The sequence below is a fragment of the Haemaphysalis longicornis genome, unplaced genomic scaffold, assembly GCF_048455015.1.
Source record: "Haemaphysalis longicornis isolate Haplotype H1 unplaced genomic scaffold, Haemaphysalis longicornis Haplotype H1 scaffold_2, whole genome shotgun sequence".
NCBI classification, from domain to species: Eukaryota; Metazoa; Arthropoda; class Arachnida; order Ixodida; family Ixodidae; genus Haemaphysalis; species Haemaphysalis longicornis.
Window position 1 is genome coordinate 111,590,434 of NW_027526295.1, and position 20,766 is coordinate 111,611,199.

Genomic DNA, 20,766 nt, shown 5'->3' on the forward strand with positions numbered 1-20,766 from the left:
AACAACCTTGACCCGTGGCCGGCAATACAGTTACATCAAAGGTTAACCAAGCGAAACCAAGACTCCACCAGACTAGGCGAAGCTTTTGCTTTGCATATCCATGGTTATCTGAGCTAAGCCAGAGCCACTTTTTATAGATAGCGCCCTGCTCTTGCTCAGCGATCGGCGTGCCGGAGTTGTCTTTGGTTAGCTTTTCTTAATTCTTTCGACGCCACTGTGGCGGCTTCGCGTGCTTGTTATCCCCATTTGTTAAACATCGTTTGCTATTCATCTTCTATAGTCTTCTTTGTTCAGTCGCGTCGTTGTGCCTTCATCTTTTTTCAGTCTATAGGATACAGTATTTGCGAAATCACCCTGTGTGAAGAAAACGCGTTCTGTGGGCTCGTGGCATGCTACAATAAATAGTCTATTCAAAGACGCAAATATTACTTGCCTAGGTTGCCGAAAGCACAAACTGGGCCGAATCCGCATATTCCGCAGCTATATATTATTTCCCGCAGAAAGCGTCCACAACACCTCATCATTCCCCAGCGCGTTCCCCATATTTACACGTGTTTCAGAGTGGCGCGGACGTCGCCAACAATAAAACATACCCTCCTGGGAACACTCAGCGTGCCGTTCCATGGCGGGATAAAAAAATGAACACAAAAAGTACTTGGCGCATGCTGTTGTATACACTCACTACAAAAAATAAAATAAAACGAGAAGAAACACTTGGTGCGGGGTCAATTCCCATTTGCTTGCGGCGCGTTTAATAGCACGTGCATCACAAAACGGTCAATTTCCGAACTTTTATTTCTCTATTCTTATACGGCTAATTCATTTTATTATGTAAATATTTTTCTTTCCCTAACAAAATTACATTATCTCTTTTGGTAAGGCGCCCATTTCCTGGCCAATCCCCCTAAGTGGGTACGCGTAATTTCACTGGAACCACCACCACCACATAGAAAATGTTCACGCACATTTGGCGGGCATGCACTATTGGTTGTTTTTCCGCTTCAGTGCACGCGGCACCATAGATAGTGATTCAGCAGCACATAGCTCCACCGAGTCCGGTAACGGGATTGGAGGCTATAGTCGACATCGGCAGAAGACGTAGCGGCAAATCTAATCAGCAGAAACGCTTTCGCGCTGTCATCTCATGAGAAATTGCGGAAGGATCCCGTGGAACTTTACGACGGCGTACTTTCAGTGAACGCATAGTACGCGGTGGTATTTTGTTATGTGCAGCTGAGCAAGCCCAGCAGCCTCATTTATATTTCTTATGTTTCGTACAGTCTCGGTGGTCGTGTAGTGGCTCAGAAATATATCCCGAAGATAACTACGCTGCTCGTCTCAGTCCACGATCGAGGTGAACTGGGACACCCAACTTTGCTATATGTATGACATGCGAGCTTCCTCGAGGAAACTGCTACATGCGTTGCACAATTTATCTGAAAGAGCCGCAGTCCCTGAAGAAGTTCTCCTCTCTTACTGCTGTCTTCGCTGCAAGAAAGTTGTTTCCGCGCAAGAGTTGCGGCGTTGCCACGCTCAAAATTGCGCACGGGTGGAGCTGCTTGACGCCCATTCAAGCCTTTCGCGTCTAATCGGCACGTTCAAAATCGAGGTTCGTGCGGAAAGAAGGCTTCTTACCGCACAGCCACAGTGGGTAACCATTCTGAATTTTCGCATGAACCGAAGTGCTCAAAAATACACAACCCCATTTGAGCAGGCAGACACAGTACCAGTGTGGTTTAGTTTGCTGACTGTGTTTTGTGCCCCAAGAAGCTATTATATTCTCGTTGCTGACCAGGTGATACAGGTGCCGATTAGCGTGATCAGTGTTGATTGATATGACCACTACATTTTATACCAGAAGCCTCAAGCCGCACTGGTAGCGAAGTGGAGGTGGCTAGAACTGGTATATCTCGCACCAACTTACGGAGCGGGCAGTTCCGGGGCACCGCTGTTTCGGTGGGCTGGCTCCCATTTTCGCAGGCTGCTGTCGGCAGGCCGCTATCGTTAAAAGCGGTTGTGGTCCTGTAATAACAACGCCCAAGTAACACCGACAAGTCGCTTGGCGCGTCCATTGTACCCGAGGATGAAAGTGAAGCTTCTGTATCACTGGAATCGCCTCCATGACCGATCTTAGGTGGAGGGTGAGAGCAGTATAGAGGGCATTTAACACAAGGGAATGCTGTTGCCGTACTCCCGGGGCTGTCACAGCGCTGCCCTGTTATCAAGGTAGGAGACCAATGGTGGTTGCACACACAGATACACCTCCTACATTCACATACCCCATGTGAGCACAAAGCCTGTAAAGCGGGTGCTGCGATTGGCAACATCAGGATTTTGCTCATATGTAGATAATATTTTAACTCCCCACAAGAATGTTGGCTTCGGAGTAGGGTGGCTACTTTGATGTATGTGAGCATCGAGGACGCGGCGTCACAGCTACGCAGGGCGGAAAAAAAGTAACGGCCGCGTTGCAGCGGAAACTGGTCAGCTGAGAGAGGGGGAAAGAGCGCGTTCGCGCGTTGCTTGGAGTTCTGTGGTTCCGACACAGCGCGCTTCGGTGGGGGAGGGGGTGCTAAGCAGTGGCTACGGGACATATATGCATTTGTTTCTTGCGCCGAATGTTGCCTCTGGAACATGTCCCTCGCAGTGGCTTTGGACTGCCGCTTTCCGCGGACATCGCGCTAAAGCATGTTTTAGGACCATGGGCGTGTCCCAAACGTGCTTTACGGGCTACCAAAGCTCTGATAAAGTATCTGCAACACACAGGTCTAGACCTTCGCTGTGAATTACTAGCCGTGTCTGTGCGCATCAAGCTCTTGAACGTCATCGCTATCATCATCATCACGTCATCAACTGGCGTAGCAAGTTAGGCATTTAGGCAAGCTAACATCGTCAGACTTCTTTAAAGATCGCTCTGTCTCTCTCTTAGCTCCAATAGCTGTCCTGCTGACCTTGAGCGTCGTTACCAGCGTAGCACATGAAACGCTAGTCGCAGCCGTTTTTCATTGATTGCAATAGACGCAAACGTCAGTATCTTGCCCCATATAAAACAGACTGGTATCAAAAGCAAAGCGATTAAAGAATCCAAATGTAAGGTGTCGGTAATAACGCCTTCGTAACATAATAGGTGTACACATTGCTTCCTACGTTTTCGCAGCAGAAATAATATAAACAGAAAATTCGATCTGTTTAAGTTGGCCATTCATGCCCAAATAAAGGGATACAGATACTGCAGTTTCTGCTGGCCTGGGTTTGCAAACTTCTTCCTCATTCAGACTAAAGATTGTGGTACAGCTCACGAGAGGCCGAGCAATATCCGGTTAAGCAGTTCGCGTGCAGCGTTTAGTAGTACACTGATAGAGTTGCAGCGGTTTTGGTTAAACGGAGGCTTGGTGACGGCAGCAGAGCAGCTTCGGTGGTAATTTGTCCGCATGTAATACCTGCCACCATCCGAATTTGTAACTTTTGGGTTGTGAAAATAGCTCATAATATAGAGTGTGCTTCTTTGTACGCGTTAACCTACCTCAGTTAACACCTCTTTTACTTCTTTTTTACTTCCTTTTTTACTTTTTAGTTAAACCTTTTACTTCCAGCTTGCACTACACGTTCCTGAGCAAGTCCAGCTATAATAAGATAGCTTTGTAAACTTCCGAGCTTCGGTAATCCGAAGTACGGCCGTGTGCTCGGAGGTGGGTTTCAACATCACTTGGCCCCATGGCTTCATTTGACTAGCTGTATATGAGTGTTTCGTATTTGTGTTTTATGGTTCAAACAGCAAGACCGTCAGAAGCGCATTGAGTTACGGCCCCTTCTAAGTCCGCACTACATGCCGTATGTTTCGGTTGTCAAGTCCAAAACCCGAGCTGTCGCAAAGGTTTTTGGGAGAAGTGGTGTGGAGAATTATGGTAAAATTCAATTGGGATGTTGAGATATGTTCTCAAAGCTACTTAGTTTATCACATCTTAAAGAACAGGTAAATGGCTTTAATATGCGGGCGCCTAGGTTGGGGCAAATCATTGAATTGCAATTGAGTTCCTCTATTATACAGAAGAGTAGCAGTCCGTAACCATAAACACACAGAGGCGTTGGTGTCGGTAGATGTAGACCACTGGAAGTGAATACGGAAACACCGATGCGGACCCCGACCAGGCGAAAACTGATAGAGCGGGTAAATATACTGGCGTTTCATTCGCTTGACGAGGGATTTCCCATCCAACAGCGGTGACGTATGGCCGGATGAAGACTCGAAATACGGACGCACCCGGCGGTAAGCCTCTGCGGACGTCCGCGTCAATCAACCCCGATATTCAGTCAGGCAGGAGCAGCGATCGGTGTCTGCGGCGTAGCTCTCAATCGCCCAGACACTCATTGCTCGTCACAACACGCGTCCTTCAATACAGCCCGATCGCTCTTTTCTCTGCACGTGGGTGTGTAATGCAGGGTTCATCGGGTGGTGCACCATTTTTCCTGCGAACTCGCCTTTTTTGGCTGCTTCCGTATCTGTGCTCGGCGTTCTCCTTCGCGACAGCCGACGGAAACGAGCCAGAGTAAGTGTGGACAAATTCTTTCGATGTACGGCCTATGTAAGCACTTGCTATAATTGCGGATGCCCGTGGAGCTGTTATGTAGCACCAACAATTTGTACTTGCAGTCCAAGCACAGTAAATGTATGATTAGCGCAGTTGAACCACAATCGTACTCGTGCACGAGCGTTAAATCAAAATACGTATTGCCTGTGACTTTTTACGGCGAATTTACTGTGGATTGTAACATAAATCAGTAATGTAGAAAAATGTATACAAAGGAGAATTTACTAAACTATTGCAATATATTTTTATAATAACCTTTTACAAATAAAATATATATGATATTCACTGAATGATATGCCAATTACTGTTATCTGTGCAGAAAATTTTGAATTTTAGCTGCTGTTATAGATACGCAGTAATGTTCCGTACGTTTGCGAGAAAACAAATTGTCATTACTGACTTGTCATCCCATATTAAAATTAACATGGCAAATAAGCACTCTCAAAACGTCGTCATCACGAGCCCTTTTCCAATGACTGGTTGCAGTGCTTCAAACGTGTTCGTCGGAAGTGATTAACCAATGGCGAAAGTTTCCAAGGCTCTAATTTTGGTTAGGTTTCAAACGTGGTTTGAATACGTGAAGTTATGTTCGCTCCGGTAAACTCACTAGCAGAGACACTCCGTCGCCCAGTAGGTTTAACACTTCCCGTGCGCACTGAGCGCTATCAAGTGGTTCGCCTACAACACCCCGTCTCAAGTTTTATGCGACTGCTGAAACAACTGCGCCGTTCGTACTACTTAGCCTAGGAGGTGCAATCGTGAGTTTTAGGTCGAATGTTTTGGTTTGGAGCACCTACAGTGCAGAATTTTCGCTTTCGATTGCCCTCGATTTGTTTAGTGTGAAATGTTATTTTGCTACATTCTGAGTGTCTGAGTCAATCTGAGATACTTTGAGTATCTGAGTGACTGAGTATCTTTTAGGTCAATTTAACGGCGAGGTGCACCATTTTAAAATATTTAAATAACGTTGTGCATCGCACCCGAATTGCCGGGTTTTTACCTATCCTCGAACAAAATATTGCTGGCGTACACCTATCACGGCATAAACGTCCGTGCGAATAGCGGCGAGAGAAAATATGGAAATGCGTCGTTGACTTCAGCTTACACTTTATTTCATATTACGGATGAAAACCGCTGAAAACGAATGAAAACAACACAACCCGTGAGGTCAGTTATACACACGCTAGTCAAATAATCAGAAATGCTGATATGGCAACCCAACGCACGCTGTAGTGGGCATCTTCCACCTCGTAAACTGAGGGAGTCACGTCGCTTCTCTGATACGGGAGCGGGGGATTGAGCAAACACAAAAGTCATTGTAATTAGTACTACAGTTTTGTGCTCTGTAGTAATGTTTAATGAGCGTGGTGCCAAAAGAAAAGACCGCAAGGAAAGAGTTGAAAACGGCGTCCTCACTGCTGCACTGCGACCGGGAAGTACACGTTGTTTTCTAAGGAACGCTTGTGCTCCATTACACCCACTTATACTATGTGCGTATACTCACCTAGGCGCATCTCGCTGCAGGAAAGCTGCGCCAAATAAATCACCCCTATTTAATTACATCTAACTATAAATATACATGGGCTATAGAGCCTCTTTAAACTCCCGATTGAGGCTTCTTTAGCACAGCGTAACCAGTCCCAATTTTTTTTTCAAGTCTACAGAATCGGGAGAGTATTGGTTTGGGCCAGTTGGTACATCTGGCGTATTGAAGCGCAGCAAAGACGAGGACAGAAACACAGACGACGCCCTGTGTGTCCCTGTGTGTCGTCCCTGTGTGTCGCCCTGTGTGTCGCCCTGTGTGTCCCCTGTGTCGTCGTAGCCCTGTGTGTGCGCCCTGTGCGTCCCTGTCCTGTGTGCGCCCTGTGTGTCGTCGTCTGTGTTCCTGTCCTCGTCTTTGCTGCTCTTGAATACTAGAGAATCGCTTGTTTTTAGAACTTTTTTATATCAGTCCAGAATATAACATCTGGAGGTGGCTTAAAACGGTGCGTGATAACTAATAATAGTGTATATATTTTGTAGCCTAAAAAGAACCTAATTAATTATATTTAAAGTAATAGTAATTTCACAACTTAAAACGTACCATGTTAAGGTTAGATTAGAAAAAACTCCGCTAGTGAAGCCTCAGGGAGTAAGTTATATTTGAACATAAATATTTGGCAAGTGGCTTTAAGGATCTCCCTGTATTTTTGACACACACTAAGCGCAGTTGTCGCTGTAGCTCTGTATATAAACTAGTAGCCTTGACATAAACTAGCTGCTGTTGTATCAAATGAATCACTGTCTTTTCAAGTGAGACGAATTGTGGACTCCCGTTATGCGTTATGGGAAGACATATCTGGTGTAGTTTTGTTCGTAAAGTACAGCAGCTAGAAATCATGGGGTTGTTTTCTTGTTTGTTTTCTTGCCCTTACGTTGCGCATTTTATAAACATGATAAATCTTTTACCAGCGATGTGCTGTCGTCACCCCTACGTTTTAATCAATGGTGAGCGTCGTCCTCTAACCGCCAAATTGGCGGTAGTTCAATTTTTAATCTCGCCGCTGGGTATTCCTTTATTATTTTGTAAATTTTCATTTATTCCAATGGCAATATAATCACCCCGGTAACCACACTCCGGCAATTATTACTCGGCACGCTCAGTGTCAGAAACCTGAATCTACATTATTGGTGCATTCATGCCGAAGGTTATCTGTCAGCATTATCTTTCAGTATGAGGCTAGGGCATCCTATGATAAGGGAGCCACAAAAATACGACTGGCAAAGCATTCATGCACATTGACGTTTCCGCTGCGCTGACACGCCAGTCGGTTAAGTTTATCCAAGTCAAATACTTTTGTGGTTCGCTTCGGCCAACCATTAGCGCAAGTAGCAGCAACCTGAGAAAAACGGTGTCGCAGACAGTGCGCTCATAATAGTCAATAAATCTGTATAGCAGCTGATAAAAGCTCACAGAGTTGACATATGCAGAAGGTGCGAGAAAAACATATACTGGCAAAAACCCAGCTCATAATGCCTGTGTAAAGCAAGGGAACAACGCGCAGAACACTGATAATAAAGCATGGATTAACGTATTCGCCTTTTAAGCATTTGTTTATTGTTGCTCAGCTTAGGCACGTTTTTTACACATTTCCGTACAGTCGCAACCTGTTAAGATCTTAACACATTTGAGTGACTTTCGACAATGCGATATGGCAGCTTTTATAAATATTTTCTGGCCGCAAGTTTGGCCCGAGGTTTTTCGTTTATATAGTTACTTAATGTTTTCCTAAATGAATATATTTTAGGGGGCATTTTCTCTTCTGTTTGTTTGATACCACACGTAGACGCAAAACGTCTTTTTTTGTTAACAAAATTATATATATACGTCAAACCATTTGAAGCTGTGGAACAAATAGGGCTGATGAATACGCCTGTCTGTGCTCAACCTCCTTTAAGGATGTAGCAAGTATTCTTACGAGGTTTTTGCCAGCTCCAACTTATACAGCGGAACAGTGGTAGGAATGTAATAACAAAGTAATAAAAGCGGTGATGTGCTTTTGTTCAATGTTCTAGGAGAAGCCTCGACAACGTTGACTTGTGAGTATTTGTTTGACAAGTTTTATTGTTTGACACTTGTCACGTGGATCTCGGTCAAGCCAAACGATCTCACATTTAATATGTGTACCACGTGTCGTGGATTGAGAGAATTAGTTCTTGCGCATTTTACGCTATCCCAATGAGGGATAAGTGCCAATGTGCTATGTACTGTGAAGACCCAATAGGCCGAAGGTGACAGCACCAAATTCATGACGCCGAGGTCACGTGCCTGCTCAGTCAGGCATTATTTTCATCCAAGTACCCACATTTTCATCCCCTGTCCGCATCTACATCTGTGTCTAGTGGGATGTAGCATTTTCTTCTTGAAGACATCCCGTTTAGGCAATGTGACATAGGGGACTTAAAGGAACTTGTTTTATTCGAAAGATTTCATGTTTTATATTGCCCCCAGCGCTTGCCAGGATACAAACGATGCTTTGTTCACCGAGAAATTAATCAATTTAAGCTGAAATTTCGGTTTTCCCGCTAAATCGTTTGTTTTCGTGGTCTGCAATGACATCAGAGGAGCCGACCGCTCTGCAGCCTCGAGTACCTTGAGTCATGCGTACTCCGTACAGGGTAGAGACGCGTATACGCTGGCGTCGCCATTTTGGTGGCTCGCTCGCCGCCGAGAAAGTTATTGTGTCAAAACCGCACAAAAATATCGCCGCAACGCGGTTTACTGGTGAAGTTTGAATGACCTTATCTGTTTTGCGTTGCTAGATATTGTGGGAAACAAAAAGAACAACGCGTTGAGCACGTTGACCCAATTGCAGCGGCACGGGACCGTTGAAAGGGTGTCTCCACCCTGCAGGGCGGTGCTGTCTTCGAGGAGCCCCGTTCTGAACCTAAATTCCGCCATCATACCGTGGGAAGCCGTTTTCTGCCTTTGGTTTGCTTTTGGCAGTAATTAAAACTGGCTTGTTTTTGATCAGGGCGAAAATAATCGTTTCCTGAAACAGTGCTCGCTCGACAAATATGGTCATGTAAGACACCGTTGCTTGCGTCAATCGGCCAGTGTCGTCTGAGGCAACCCCAAAGCCCCGCAGTGCTGTGCAGCTAAACCAAGCATAGTGAGCGCAGTACCAACAGCAGTACGCATCAGTACTTCTATGTGTACATTTTCTTTCGTAACTTCCACTGTTCGTCCCACCATTCTCATTGCTTTATAAAGAATGTGCCCTAAATTTAGGCGCAAATCGCTCGTTCGGATTTCTTATAAGCTCTACCTAATTTCCGTCTGCTTGTGCCGCCCTCCGGCAATCGCAGAGCTGGCTGGTATGACATCATAGGTTCTGTTGCGGGAAATGAGCTGGTGGGTCGGATGGCCGTCTCCTTTTTTCCTCATTATGTCGCTTATTTGAGCAAAGTCTATGTTAAAAGTGGTGTCAGTATGATTCTAACGAGGCAATCTTTTGAATGACCAAACTTGTGTTTTTTCTTCATGGCTCCTTAAATTCACTTGAAGCATTGGATATCTCATACGCTGTTACCAACACATGATCCTACGCAAACGTCCCTAACGTTTCAAATACATCAAACGGGCTTTCCGTGCAAAATTTGTCATCATCATCGTCGTCGTCTTCGTCGTCGTCATCGTCGTCGTCGTCGTTCTCATACGCCTGTTTCTGCTAAATGCCGGACGAAGGCCTCTACCATAGATCTCTACCGCGTCTATCAATTGCTAGCTGAGCCCACTCTTTAGTACAAATTTTCGTAGCTAATACCCCCGTCGAGTCCTTGGCCGACCACTACTGCGTTTATGAAATATCGGGAGCCGCTCTGCTAAACACATAGACTATCTGTTTGTCCCTGGTGCGCATGACGTGACTGGCCCATGTCCAATTTCTTCGCATATATTCGCTAGAATTTCTATTGCACGAGTTTGTTCCCTAATTCACGTAGCTGTTTTCTTATCCCTAAGCGTGAATGGTAGCGTCCTTATTTTCATATACTGTTGGGCCTATCTAAGTTTCCTTTCAGTTTGGTTAGTGAGATCCCAAGTTTCTGCCGAGTACGTTGTTCCCGAAACAACGCATTGGTTATATGCGAGCATTTTGGGGTATAGAGCAAGTTTACTATTCAGAACATCAAAATTTGTGCCAAACGAAGACCACCCAAGGCTAATTCTAAGGATAATGTTCATTTCATGATTGGGATCAGAACTTGAGTTGCCAAGATAGACGTAATCGAGCACTGTTTACAACATGTCGTTACCTATCATAAAGCCACGTTTTTTGGCATGCTTGTAGACCATAACCGTTTACATTTTCAGGTTTATTTTTAAAATGCATTCAAACTTCCCCCGCGCACTTGGTTAAGCATTCTCTGCAATTTCCAACTATTTCGACGGAACAGCACTATATCGTCTGCATACCTAAGGTGCCTAAGATATTACCCTGTTGTTCGCACCCCTGTTTTTCATCGCTAAGAATTTCTGAACGTTCCATCTCGAAAGTCTGTAAACTATTGCGGAGGTGTGTTCTCTTGCCGGACACCCGTTTGTATAGAAAACCCCCGACTTCTATAAGGGAGCCATTTTGTTCGCGTGCGCCCGTCGCATATATCTGAGGAGTGCAATGTGTGGCTAGTCGATTCCGAGACCACGAAATGCTTTAAGTTGGGTTCATTACAAGAAGTCCTCCCCGGAAAACCTTATTTCCTTCTAAATTATAGCAGGAATCTGAAACGTAATGCGCTCGTTAGAAATACCGAGAACATGGCCAGCTCCCATTCAGCGGAAAGCCTCCGCCCCGCTACCTTGTTCCAAACAAGCACGTTAAAAACACGTGGGCTTTAATAACCAGTGTTATTGAAACACCTGCGTGTACTTCGTGCTTCGAATGTTAAACCGTGGAATGTTGACTGCGAATAGTGATCGCTATGGTTCTGAGAAAGGTGTATAGCGGCCCTTTATAGCCACGCGACTGCATTTCAGGTATATGCAAACATTTTTCTCGCACACAAAGTGCCCACACCATGGTTCACGCAGCACAGGGTTGCACTACAGGCCCAAACACCCTCATATGTTTGGCTGGTTTCATCAGTTATACTGAACTTACCTGTTTTTTATAGTGGGGCTGCACCAGAGCATTCGACGGCTCATTTTTGGGTGGCCTTCAATTTACGCATCCGGGCTTTTTCTACATCAGAGGACGGCGAAATAGGTGGTTAAAGTAAAACCCAATCCTTCAAACGGGAATTCCTGATTGGCAGAAGAAACGTTTCTCGCCGGATAAATCCTAATAGAGTACGCGGTGCTCCCTCTCTGGAGTCAAGCAAAGTTGTATGTTTTCGCTATGGGATCTCTAAATGCATTTGTGGGAAATCTCCTGATGGTTTTTTATTCTTGGGGTTGTCATCCTTTTTTTATAAACTGCAAAGAGCTGTCCCGCTTTGAAGTAGTGCCGTGTATATGAACAGCGGGTGACGTCTACTCTGGAGGATATCAGCGGTTTCCACAATCTCTCCTGTTCTGTTGTTAAGCTATTCCGCAAACACAATGATTGTGCAGTTGTCCTAATCACTTGGTAAGTTTCCAGTGAACGGCATCCCACGAATGTAATGTATGATTTCAGCAGAAGAGAGTGTTCTGATCCTGTGTAACCCTTACAGAAGCCCAACCAGTGTTTTAGACTTCATAAGTATATGTTGAGATTTTTTAGTGTGCATAGCCTTCTGCCCGAATCCTCGCTCATAACACAAACACAATCCTTGTACACGGAAAAATTACTCCTCTAGAAGATTCTTATTAGTTTCGGACATTATACGGCAGCGGAGGAAGTAAGTGTGAGACCTGGCAGTTTTGGTATCAAGTAGCGATGTAAGAACAAAAACAAAAATCATCACTAAGATTAGGGCAGCATCTTTTGCAAAGAAATCCATTTGTACGGTTCCATAAATGTCAATGCTGATCTGTTTACTGCAGCTGTTCCCGGTACAGGTGTGTGCACGGGCTCGGGTTTACCCGAAAGCCCGGGCCTGGCCATGCCCGCGGGCCGGACTCGGGCCACCTGATTTGCTTTTCACCCGGGCACGGGTCGGATTCGGGCCGAATTGTAAATGCCTCAAACGGGCCCGGCCGTTCTGACGTCCCGGGCTGGCCCGGCACAGTGAAGCGATACTTAAAGTTTCTATGATATCACGGAAACTACATGTTGCTGACGCGGTAAAAGCGCGGGTCAGGTTTCTGTTTACATTCCACGGGATTATCGTAAGGCGCTGTGGCACATGTGGGCGTATGGCAAGCCGGAAAGTGTGACAGATCGGCAACTGCATGTCATGGGATGAACTGAGCAACGCATGCGGCTCAGCGACACACCGCCTAGGGAAGTACAACGAATGAAAATTCAGCGTGAATAGCTTCCACCTCTAAGATCGGGCGAAAACAAATTTTTATGATGGAACACTTTGAACTGCAAGCGCTGTCAGAGAAACCTGCGTCTCCATCTGTTTTCTGCAGCAGTGCCCTATTCAGATTTGAGTTTCATTCTCTGAGCTAACAAAAGTGAAGCTGTCAAAGACTGAGGTGACAATTCAACTTTAGTTTTGCTTTTTGTTTTGGCGGGAAAACACTGTGGCGAGCGTAGATGCTGGTGGGAGGTGGCCTGTGCCCTCGGGTGTTGTGGCCGGCAGACGAATACGAAAAGAAAAGTGCAAGAGGGGATTAGGGTGGTTTATATGCGTCAACAGCCGCCTAAACTGTAACACTTAGTATGATTGAAACTTTATAGGTAAGGGATATCAGTCGGTATAGAACGTAGTGAAGTGGCAACAATAAAATATGTATAAATGCACGCGTGAACCTTGCGTCTCGATAAAAAGAAGGGACCTAGTCCGACAGCCCTATATACTTTTGAGAAAAGGAAACGTATACGGACAAAACAACAAAGCAAGTACGCACCCTGTTTAATCAAGCGCGAACCGGCTGGTCCCCTAGCCTACAGGCTCCATTTCTGCATAGCAATCGGAAGATTCAAAGAATCAGGTTCAAATGCCCAAGGTGTCATTTTATTTTTAATTGCTTGTTTTAATTCATTTAGAGCATGTTATGAAATTCTACACAAAATGCAGGGTGGTTTTGTTCCCCTTAGGTGAGCTCCGGCACTTTTTCTATTTTTTAGTAGTTTGGGCCATTTCGGTTTTGGCTACTTTTCTGGAATATTTTCAATATTACCAATATTTGTCCGTGGTTGGGGGTTTTGGTTCATCTTTGTTTAAGTTGGGTGGTTCGGTGACCTTTATGTCGGTTTCAATTTTTTCGTATGTAGCTCAGTGAAAGACCGCTGCGGTAGGGATATGTGCATGATTGTTATGTTTAATTGGGGTCGTTTTGCCCGTTTAATGTTGGTTTTGCCTGTTATCATTTCCCTTCCGATGAATTTTACCGCCCTTTTGTAGATTTCGCTTCCAAACGTGCCCGAATCAGGCGCGGGATCCGATGGTATTTGGGTTGGAAACACGCAGCCTGGGCCGGGCGGGGCCGGGCCATAAGGTTAAGGTCTCGGGCCTGGCCGGGCCAGCCCGTCGGCCTTATTCGTCGGGTCTGGCCGGGCCTACTGCGATGAGCACTGGGCACGGGCTTGGCTCGGGCCCAAATTTTCGGCCCGTACACAGCTCGAGTTCCCGATACGCCTCATAGCAGGAGCGTAAGGACGCATTTTACAGGCCGACTAAATTGCTGTCACTCGCCCAACGTGCAATACTGCAACAACCACCTCATCAAATAAATAGAAGTTATTTTAGCGGGACGAATTGCGTCCAATAAAACTATCTATTAAAACTCCCAAAACAACACCGCAAATAGACTCCGTTATGCACCACACTAAGGTACACTAAAACATCGGGTGGTTTGGCACATATTTGTCTTGGCTACAAACAGCATCCAGGAACGAGAAGTTGAAATTAGATGACTACCGCTGACTTTCAGGTGATAATTTTAGTAGAGCTGCACAGACTTCTTATACTCTATAGCTGGTTCTTAACACAGCTAAAATATTCGCACTCGGAAATTTCAGTTAACACCCGCTGCGGCCGTAACTTGAACCAGCAGTACCAGCTTAGTATTCAATACAGCCACTGAAAACTGATACACCGCGGCCTAAGAGCTAAACCAATATCACAATGCACTCATAAAGGAGTAATGCGCGCAGTTAAAGTTGTTTGGCAAGATCCACCTGTGGGTATGCAGTTGTAGCGGCGCGTGTCTGCCGCTCCGAGACGACGACGACGACGAAAGCAGAACCACGAGGCGCGCGCTCACGTGCGCTCGCGCTGGAGGAATAAAAATGAGTTCGAGCCGAAACGCTGTCGTGGCTGGTTGTCACTGCGCCGGTCGCGACATGAATTGGTGACGTGGACCGAACTCGCCTCTTCTGACCACGCCATGTCGGACCCTTCATCTCCGCCGGATTCTGCGGGCCAACTACAGCCCGGCGGTGACCACGAAGCAGCTCCGCCCGCCCACGAAGCAGATCCGCCTGCTCACGCTATAGCAGCGGCTGTGCACAGCACTACTCTACCCCCGTTCTGGACTCGGAACCCGCGGACATGGTTCACGGAAGTCGAAGCGCGCTTTCGTCTGCATCGTATCACTAGCCAGCAGACGAAATATAACAGCGTCGTGACCTCCTTGCCAGGCAGCATCGCGGACGTGCTGGCCGACATCCTCGACGCCCCACATCCTGAAGAGCCGTACGACCACCTAAAGGCAGCGATCATCCAACGCAAGTCGGAGTCGGAGCGCAGCAGGCTGCAGCAGCTTCTGAACACCGAGGAGCTCGGTGACAGGCGACCCTCGCAGTTGCTACATGGCATGCGGCAGCTACTGGGCGATCATGGCCAGGACCTCAACAACCCACTTCTTCCGGAGCTCTTCCTTCAACGCCTCCCCCAGAACATGGTATTGGTACTTGCGGCAGCCGCTGACATGCCACTCGACCAACTCACGGAACTGGCTGACCGCATCGCGGACTATTCCCGGTCCCCAAGCATCACCGCAGTCGTCGATACGCCCTCCACCTCAAGGGACGACTCCAGGCTTGGTCAACTTGAGAGCCGCATTGATGTACTCAGCCATCAGCTGTCATCCCTCCCACCCCTCTTGCACCGACGCCGACGTGCATCCCGCGACCGACGGTACTCGCCATCCCCGTCCCGTTCTCAACATCGCTCCTCCGCAACACGCGGTGAGCCTTGGCCCTTCGGGCGTCTGTTGGTATCATCGTACCTTCGGCACTGCCGCCAGCAAGTGCAGCCAGCCTTGCTCATTGACGGGAAACTAGGAGACCGGACACTGGCGGCGGCAAGTGAACCCGGTCATGCAGTCAACCGCCTCTTCTACGTCACCGACAAGGTTGCCGGCCGGCGCTTCTTGGTCGATACGGGAGCAGAGGTCAGCGTCATACCGGCCTCTTCGCTAGATCGACGACGCCAAGAAATGACCTCCCCGTTAATCGCCGTCAACAACTCGCCGATCAACACCTACGGCCAGCGGTCGCTCACAGTCAATTTTGGCCTACGTCGCACCTTCCGGTGGCTTTTCACAATTGCTGACATCAAGCAGCCCATTCTCGGTGCTGATTTCCTGGCTTTCTATAACCTGGCCGTGGACGTGCACTCTCGACGCCTCGTGGACATGACGACGAGCCTTTCGGTACATGGAATTCTCTCCTCTGTTACGGCGACCGGACTTCGAGCCTTTGTGCCATCTTCCGCGTACGAGAAGATACTTGCCGATTTTCCTGCGATCACAAGACCCCACACGGGAGAGTCCCCGGTGAAGCACACCATCACCCACCACATCGTCACGAAGGGAACCCCTGTCTTCGCTCGAGCACGTCGTCTCGCGGGATCGCGTTATGCCATTGCTCGTCGAGAGTTCGAGCACATGCTGGAACTGGGAATTGTCCGTCCATCCTCGAGCAACTACGCGTCAGCCCTGCATATAGTACCCAAAAAATGGATGCAGCGATATCGTAGAGGTAGAACACCCGCCTCGCGTGCAGAAGGACGGTGGCTCGAATCCCGGTGCCGGACAATTCTCCCGAATTAAAAAAAATGGGGTTCGGTCGGCACCAGAATCCCGGGACGCTCACCGCCGAGTCTGTACACAAAGCAGCCGCGTCGGCGGATTGCCTCGAAAGCGCGTCATCCCTATCATATTTTCAGCACCTTCGAGGCGCTTTTTCAAAGAAAGTGCTACGAGTTGTGCCGCGCCTCCGCCAGATGGCGCCACGGGTCCCACGACCGAGAGAAGACGCAGTGAAACATCCCCCTCGCGAGGTGCATGATCAAATGCAGAGCATTTCCGGGGGCGCACGACGTTAAGAAGTTTGCGTTACGTTAATGTTGTTACACTTGTGGCAACTGCTGACGAGAGAGCGCCCGTCAGCAGTAATTTGAATGAGTCAACGATATAAGGCGCGTTCGTAGGGTCCCATTCTGTGTCGGCTTTGTGGCGCAGTGGGTAGAGCACCATGTACATTGCGTTCCGCCCGCAGGGTCGAGGGATCGAAACCGGGCGCCGGATAGTATTTTTTTATATATAGTAGGGAGGGGTGCGGTGCGGACTACGGACGTCAACGCGGGTGACATCGTGAGTTACTGAAATGCTCTGCATTTAATAAAAATCACTTCGAGCTCAAACGCTGTCGTGGCTGGTTGTCACTGCGCCGGTCGCGACACAGTAATTAAAATTTTATTAACACCTTTGGGTATTTAGTATTGAAAAAGTCATTCATAAACTGATAATAAACTTTAGCAATTGATAAAGAGGTGAGAAGTGTAGGGTTGTGTGAGTATCGGGCGTTAATGTTCGTCCTAAAAGATCCATTGATAACTATTGCTGTAGCCTTTCATAGAATATTACACTCAAGCATGGACTGCTATAATCGCTTTGCTCGGTTTCGCAGCCATCAAGCTTTGTGTTAATTGTGCTATAGCTTCAGTGTGTACCTTTTGCTCTGGTGACATTATAGTAGAAATAATGTTGTGAAAGCAATTGTAACTTCCCTTTAACAGCAAATTTTCTGGCAAATGTAGCCAATAAGGCGGTAGCGGCGAAGAGTTTTCGACGTCCTTTAGGTAGGAAAAAGGAAACGAAACGAGTTTATCTGACAAATATCCCGCAAGATAGGTTTTACAGTTTCGCATAAATAATTTGCATGTTACTGATCCGTCGTATTGTAGGGAGGAGGAAAATAGGGAGCGTGTCAATAGAACGGTACCAAGCAATAAGTAATTAAAAAGTATTGCAACAAAAAAGCCCGAACCTTTTAGTAAATTGCTGAAAGCTGTTTTCCTTCTAATATAAAAGACGATAACGTCACTCACGTTACCTCGCTATACAATTTGTAAGTTTTGTAAACGTCTCTCCGGAGTGAACTGCAAGTTTACATTCGCGACTGTTACAGCCTGTACTACAAGCTGTCCAAGAGCTGCAATGGAAGCGAGCTACCAGGCCAGCCGTATCTCTTCCATTTGGCCATGGTCGAGAAGGACGAGATTCCGCTAGAAATGAAAGCTGCCTTCTTCGATGACGTCTGCCAGCCACCGGGACCAGCCGGAGGATCATCGGTTTATCTTAGCCAGTACGAAGGTAACGCAGTGAGCGCTCAGTAGATTCACGCAGGTTTCAACAGCACATTACCCCTCTGGCACCTTGGAATTTGGCCACTGTGGCCATGCTGTATAACAAAATGTTTACATTCCATTTTACTGAGAGGATTCTAATTTTACAAATCGAAATTTAGCAACAGGTTCTGCCTTGTCTAAACAAAGCGTTTTTTCCTGTGCCTTTGTCTTCGTGTCAGGTGTTTTGAACCTTCCGTTGGAGTATGCACAATTGATCAAAACAAGCAATTATTCTTCCGAAACAAATTATACGCACCTTTTAAAACAATAGAACGGACAATTGGGCTAGTTGGTAGGAGTTAATCTTGAAGGTGGAAGCACTCACACAACAGGGACGAAAGTAGAAAAAACTGAAACGACACGGCGCCGCGTCGGCTCGATTGAGGCAATGAAAACATTTGTTTGCATCATAAAAAGACAGTCTCGTCGCAATAGGAATTACAACATTTACTCAAAGTCAAGAAATAACATAAGTAATACAAAAAGCAGACCGAGCAGTGCCGTCTCCCTACCCACTTTCTGGCGAGGTGTCTACAACGTCAAAAAATATTGTTTACTAAACACGATGGTATTTCTTGGGCTACATTACCGCAAACATTTATTCTGTCTGTCTGTCTGTCTGTCTGTCTGTCTGTCTGTCTGTCTGTCTGTCTTTATGTCTGTCTGTCTGTCTGTCTGTCTGTCTGTCTGTCTGTCTGTCTGTCTGTCTGTCTGTCTGTCTGTCTGTCTTCCTGCCTGCCTGCCTGCCTGCCTGTCTGCCTGTCTGTCTGTCTGTCTGTCTGTCTGTCTGTCTGCCTGCCTGCCTGTCTGTCTGTCTGTCTGTCTGTCTGTCTGTCTGTCTGTCTGTCTGTCTGTCTGTCTGTCTGTCTGTCTGTCCAATCACCAAACGTTAAATGAATTCTTGAATGAAAAGTTTATACAGCTAAAACCTTTCCGAACCACTAAATCTGGAAGCATACTTCCAATGTGACAACATTGGCAAAAAAACACTTTGCCTATTTGAAGCACAACACCAATCTCCATGCGGTACTTGAAGTGAGTTTCAGTTGCAGGTAAATTGGAGCTGCATATTTGCGACCAAAAATAAAAATAAGCGTTGAAAACAACACTTGTGCGCAAAAAAACGAGCCTCAATCTCGTGCCCGAGTCTCGTTGCAGAGTTCAAAATTTGACAATAACAAAGATTCCAGTAGATAACACAAGCAATAAAACGCGGGATACTTGAATTGACTTCGGCATTCCTCATGCGTACTTATCGTGCGAGGATAAACACGGAGGGGAAGAGCAAGTGATGTGGTCAGGGAAGAGATGAGATGCATTTTCGTGGCCCAGGCGGCAGAAAGCGAAATAGTATATTTTCGTGGCATGTGCTCCCAAGTGAGAAGATAACCGGCCAACATGTTTGAATGGCTGTGCTGACCTGAACGACCGAAAAAAACATGAATTGTTCATTGTAGTAGGGTCCCTGGTCCTGTTGTATCCTTTCATGTGAATGCTAATGACCAGTTAAGACACTGGTAACCGCGTTTTTAGTGCTTTCCTCTATAGCCCAACTGCTGCCGCTGTCTTACTGGTAACGTAGGTAGGGGCAAATTAAAAAGGCTTACGATATTTCTTGCGTTTTTTAATTTAAAGTACGGGCTTTTTGGCACGGATGAAGGTAAATGAGTTACGAAATGCTCGCCATTTCACATTGAGCAAGGTTGTATTTATTCTTTCTGGCGCCTTTCATTTTGATTTCCTCAGATCTGGCATGCAAAATATGAACAGATAAAGCTTGTGTACCGTATGTCATCATTCGTGAGTCGCTTCTGGTGGTTAACAAATAATTTTTAGCTTTCCTGTTTTGTGTCCTAGTAAAGGGTTGGCGATACCAGAGCCTATATAGACGCTTAGCTTGTAGCGCTTTCTTTACCTGGGTTTTACGTCAATAAACATCGAAGTGGAGCTATAGCTACACAGTAATTGCATTAAAAGTAGGAATTGCCTCAGTTGGTTCATCCCGCAACACGAAAACCCAGTCAAACCCAACGTACAAACTACATAGGTGTTACAGGAGCGGTATACCAATTTCAATTCAGCGTGAGACAACGGAGCAGAGAGGACAAAAGACGTAGAAATTGCGCACAAAGATGCAAAAATTGTGCTTCTTTGTATAATGCTATCTAGTAGTTCTTTAACTCCTTGATTTTACGTACCCATTTTGGGCCAATAATGCTAACTGCAAATATTTTTGTGCCAGAGAGCGTTTTTATCACAAAAAAATAAATCAAAGCACTGATGCTGCTGTTATACATACCTTACTTACCTTGCGCCGTGAGCCCTAAAATAATCTGAAGCTCGTTGTCACGAGGAACAGCCAAAGGTATACGGTTGTGTGAACTTTGATCAGGGATAAACTGTTTAGTGCATATTAACAGAGCGATACGGCATTAACTTTCTGCCAGTTTGCGAACCACTGCAGAAACCACGAAGTGTTAACTTGTTTCAGTTTATTTTACTTGAAACGTATCTGTTCACAAAGAGCTACGTACTTTAGAGTCAGATAATGCATTTTGTCTTTCAGTTTTTCAGATTGCTTTCGTTGGCACCGAAGGCTACTATACTCAATTGGAAATTGGACCGTGAGTATTATCCCGACATTCCCGCAGAACAAAATTATTCAAAAAAATTCATATGAGAAAATAAACATTAAAACATTGATGCAAATTTTTCGACAAATTTGAATATTTGAATGGCCCCTATCAGAACCGGGAATACTTCGTAGCACCAAGGGATGAGGCTAACGTTCCACTACAGCAGTCAGGAAACAAAATTTATCCCAAAGAAAACACCACTAGTTCTTTCACAACCGCAATAGAAATTGCGCGGTGTTCAGAGATTTACAATAGTGTATTTAGGTTGAAAGCGAGAGAAGTCCGCATGTTCCAGGACGACGGAATATGTTTGCAAGACTCATGAACAC

The 20,766-nt window shown here is 46.2% G+C and overlaps 1 protein-coding gene across 1 annotated transcript in view; it reads left to right on the top strand.

The window, feature by feature from the left end:
* Positions 1-20,766, top strand: part of LOC144168223 (UPF0462 protein C4orf33 homolog) — a 43,021-nt gene that overhangs the window by 11,146 nt on the left and 11,109 nt on the right. Inside the window, exons 2-4 of the mRNA XM_077697255.1 lie at positions 4,441-4,547; positions 17,582-17,766; positions 20,368-20,425. Of these exons, the coding sequence (XP_077553381.1) occupies positions 4,441-4,547; positions 17,582-17,766; positions 20,368-20,425 (350 nt within the window). The remainder of the gene's footprint in view (positions 1-4,440; positions 4,548-17,581; positions 17,767-20,367; positions 20,426-20,766) is intronic.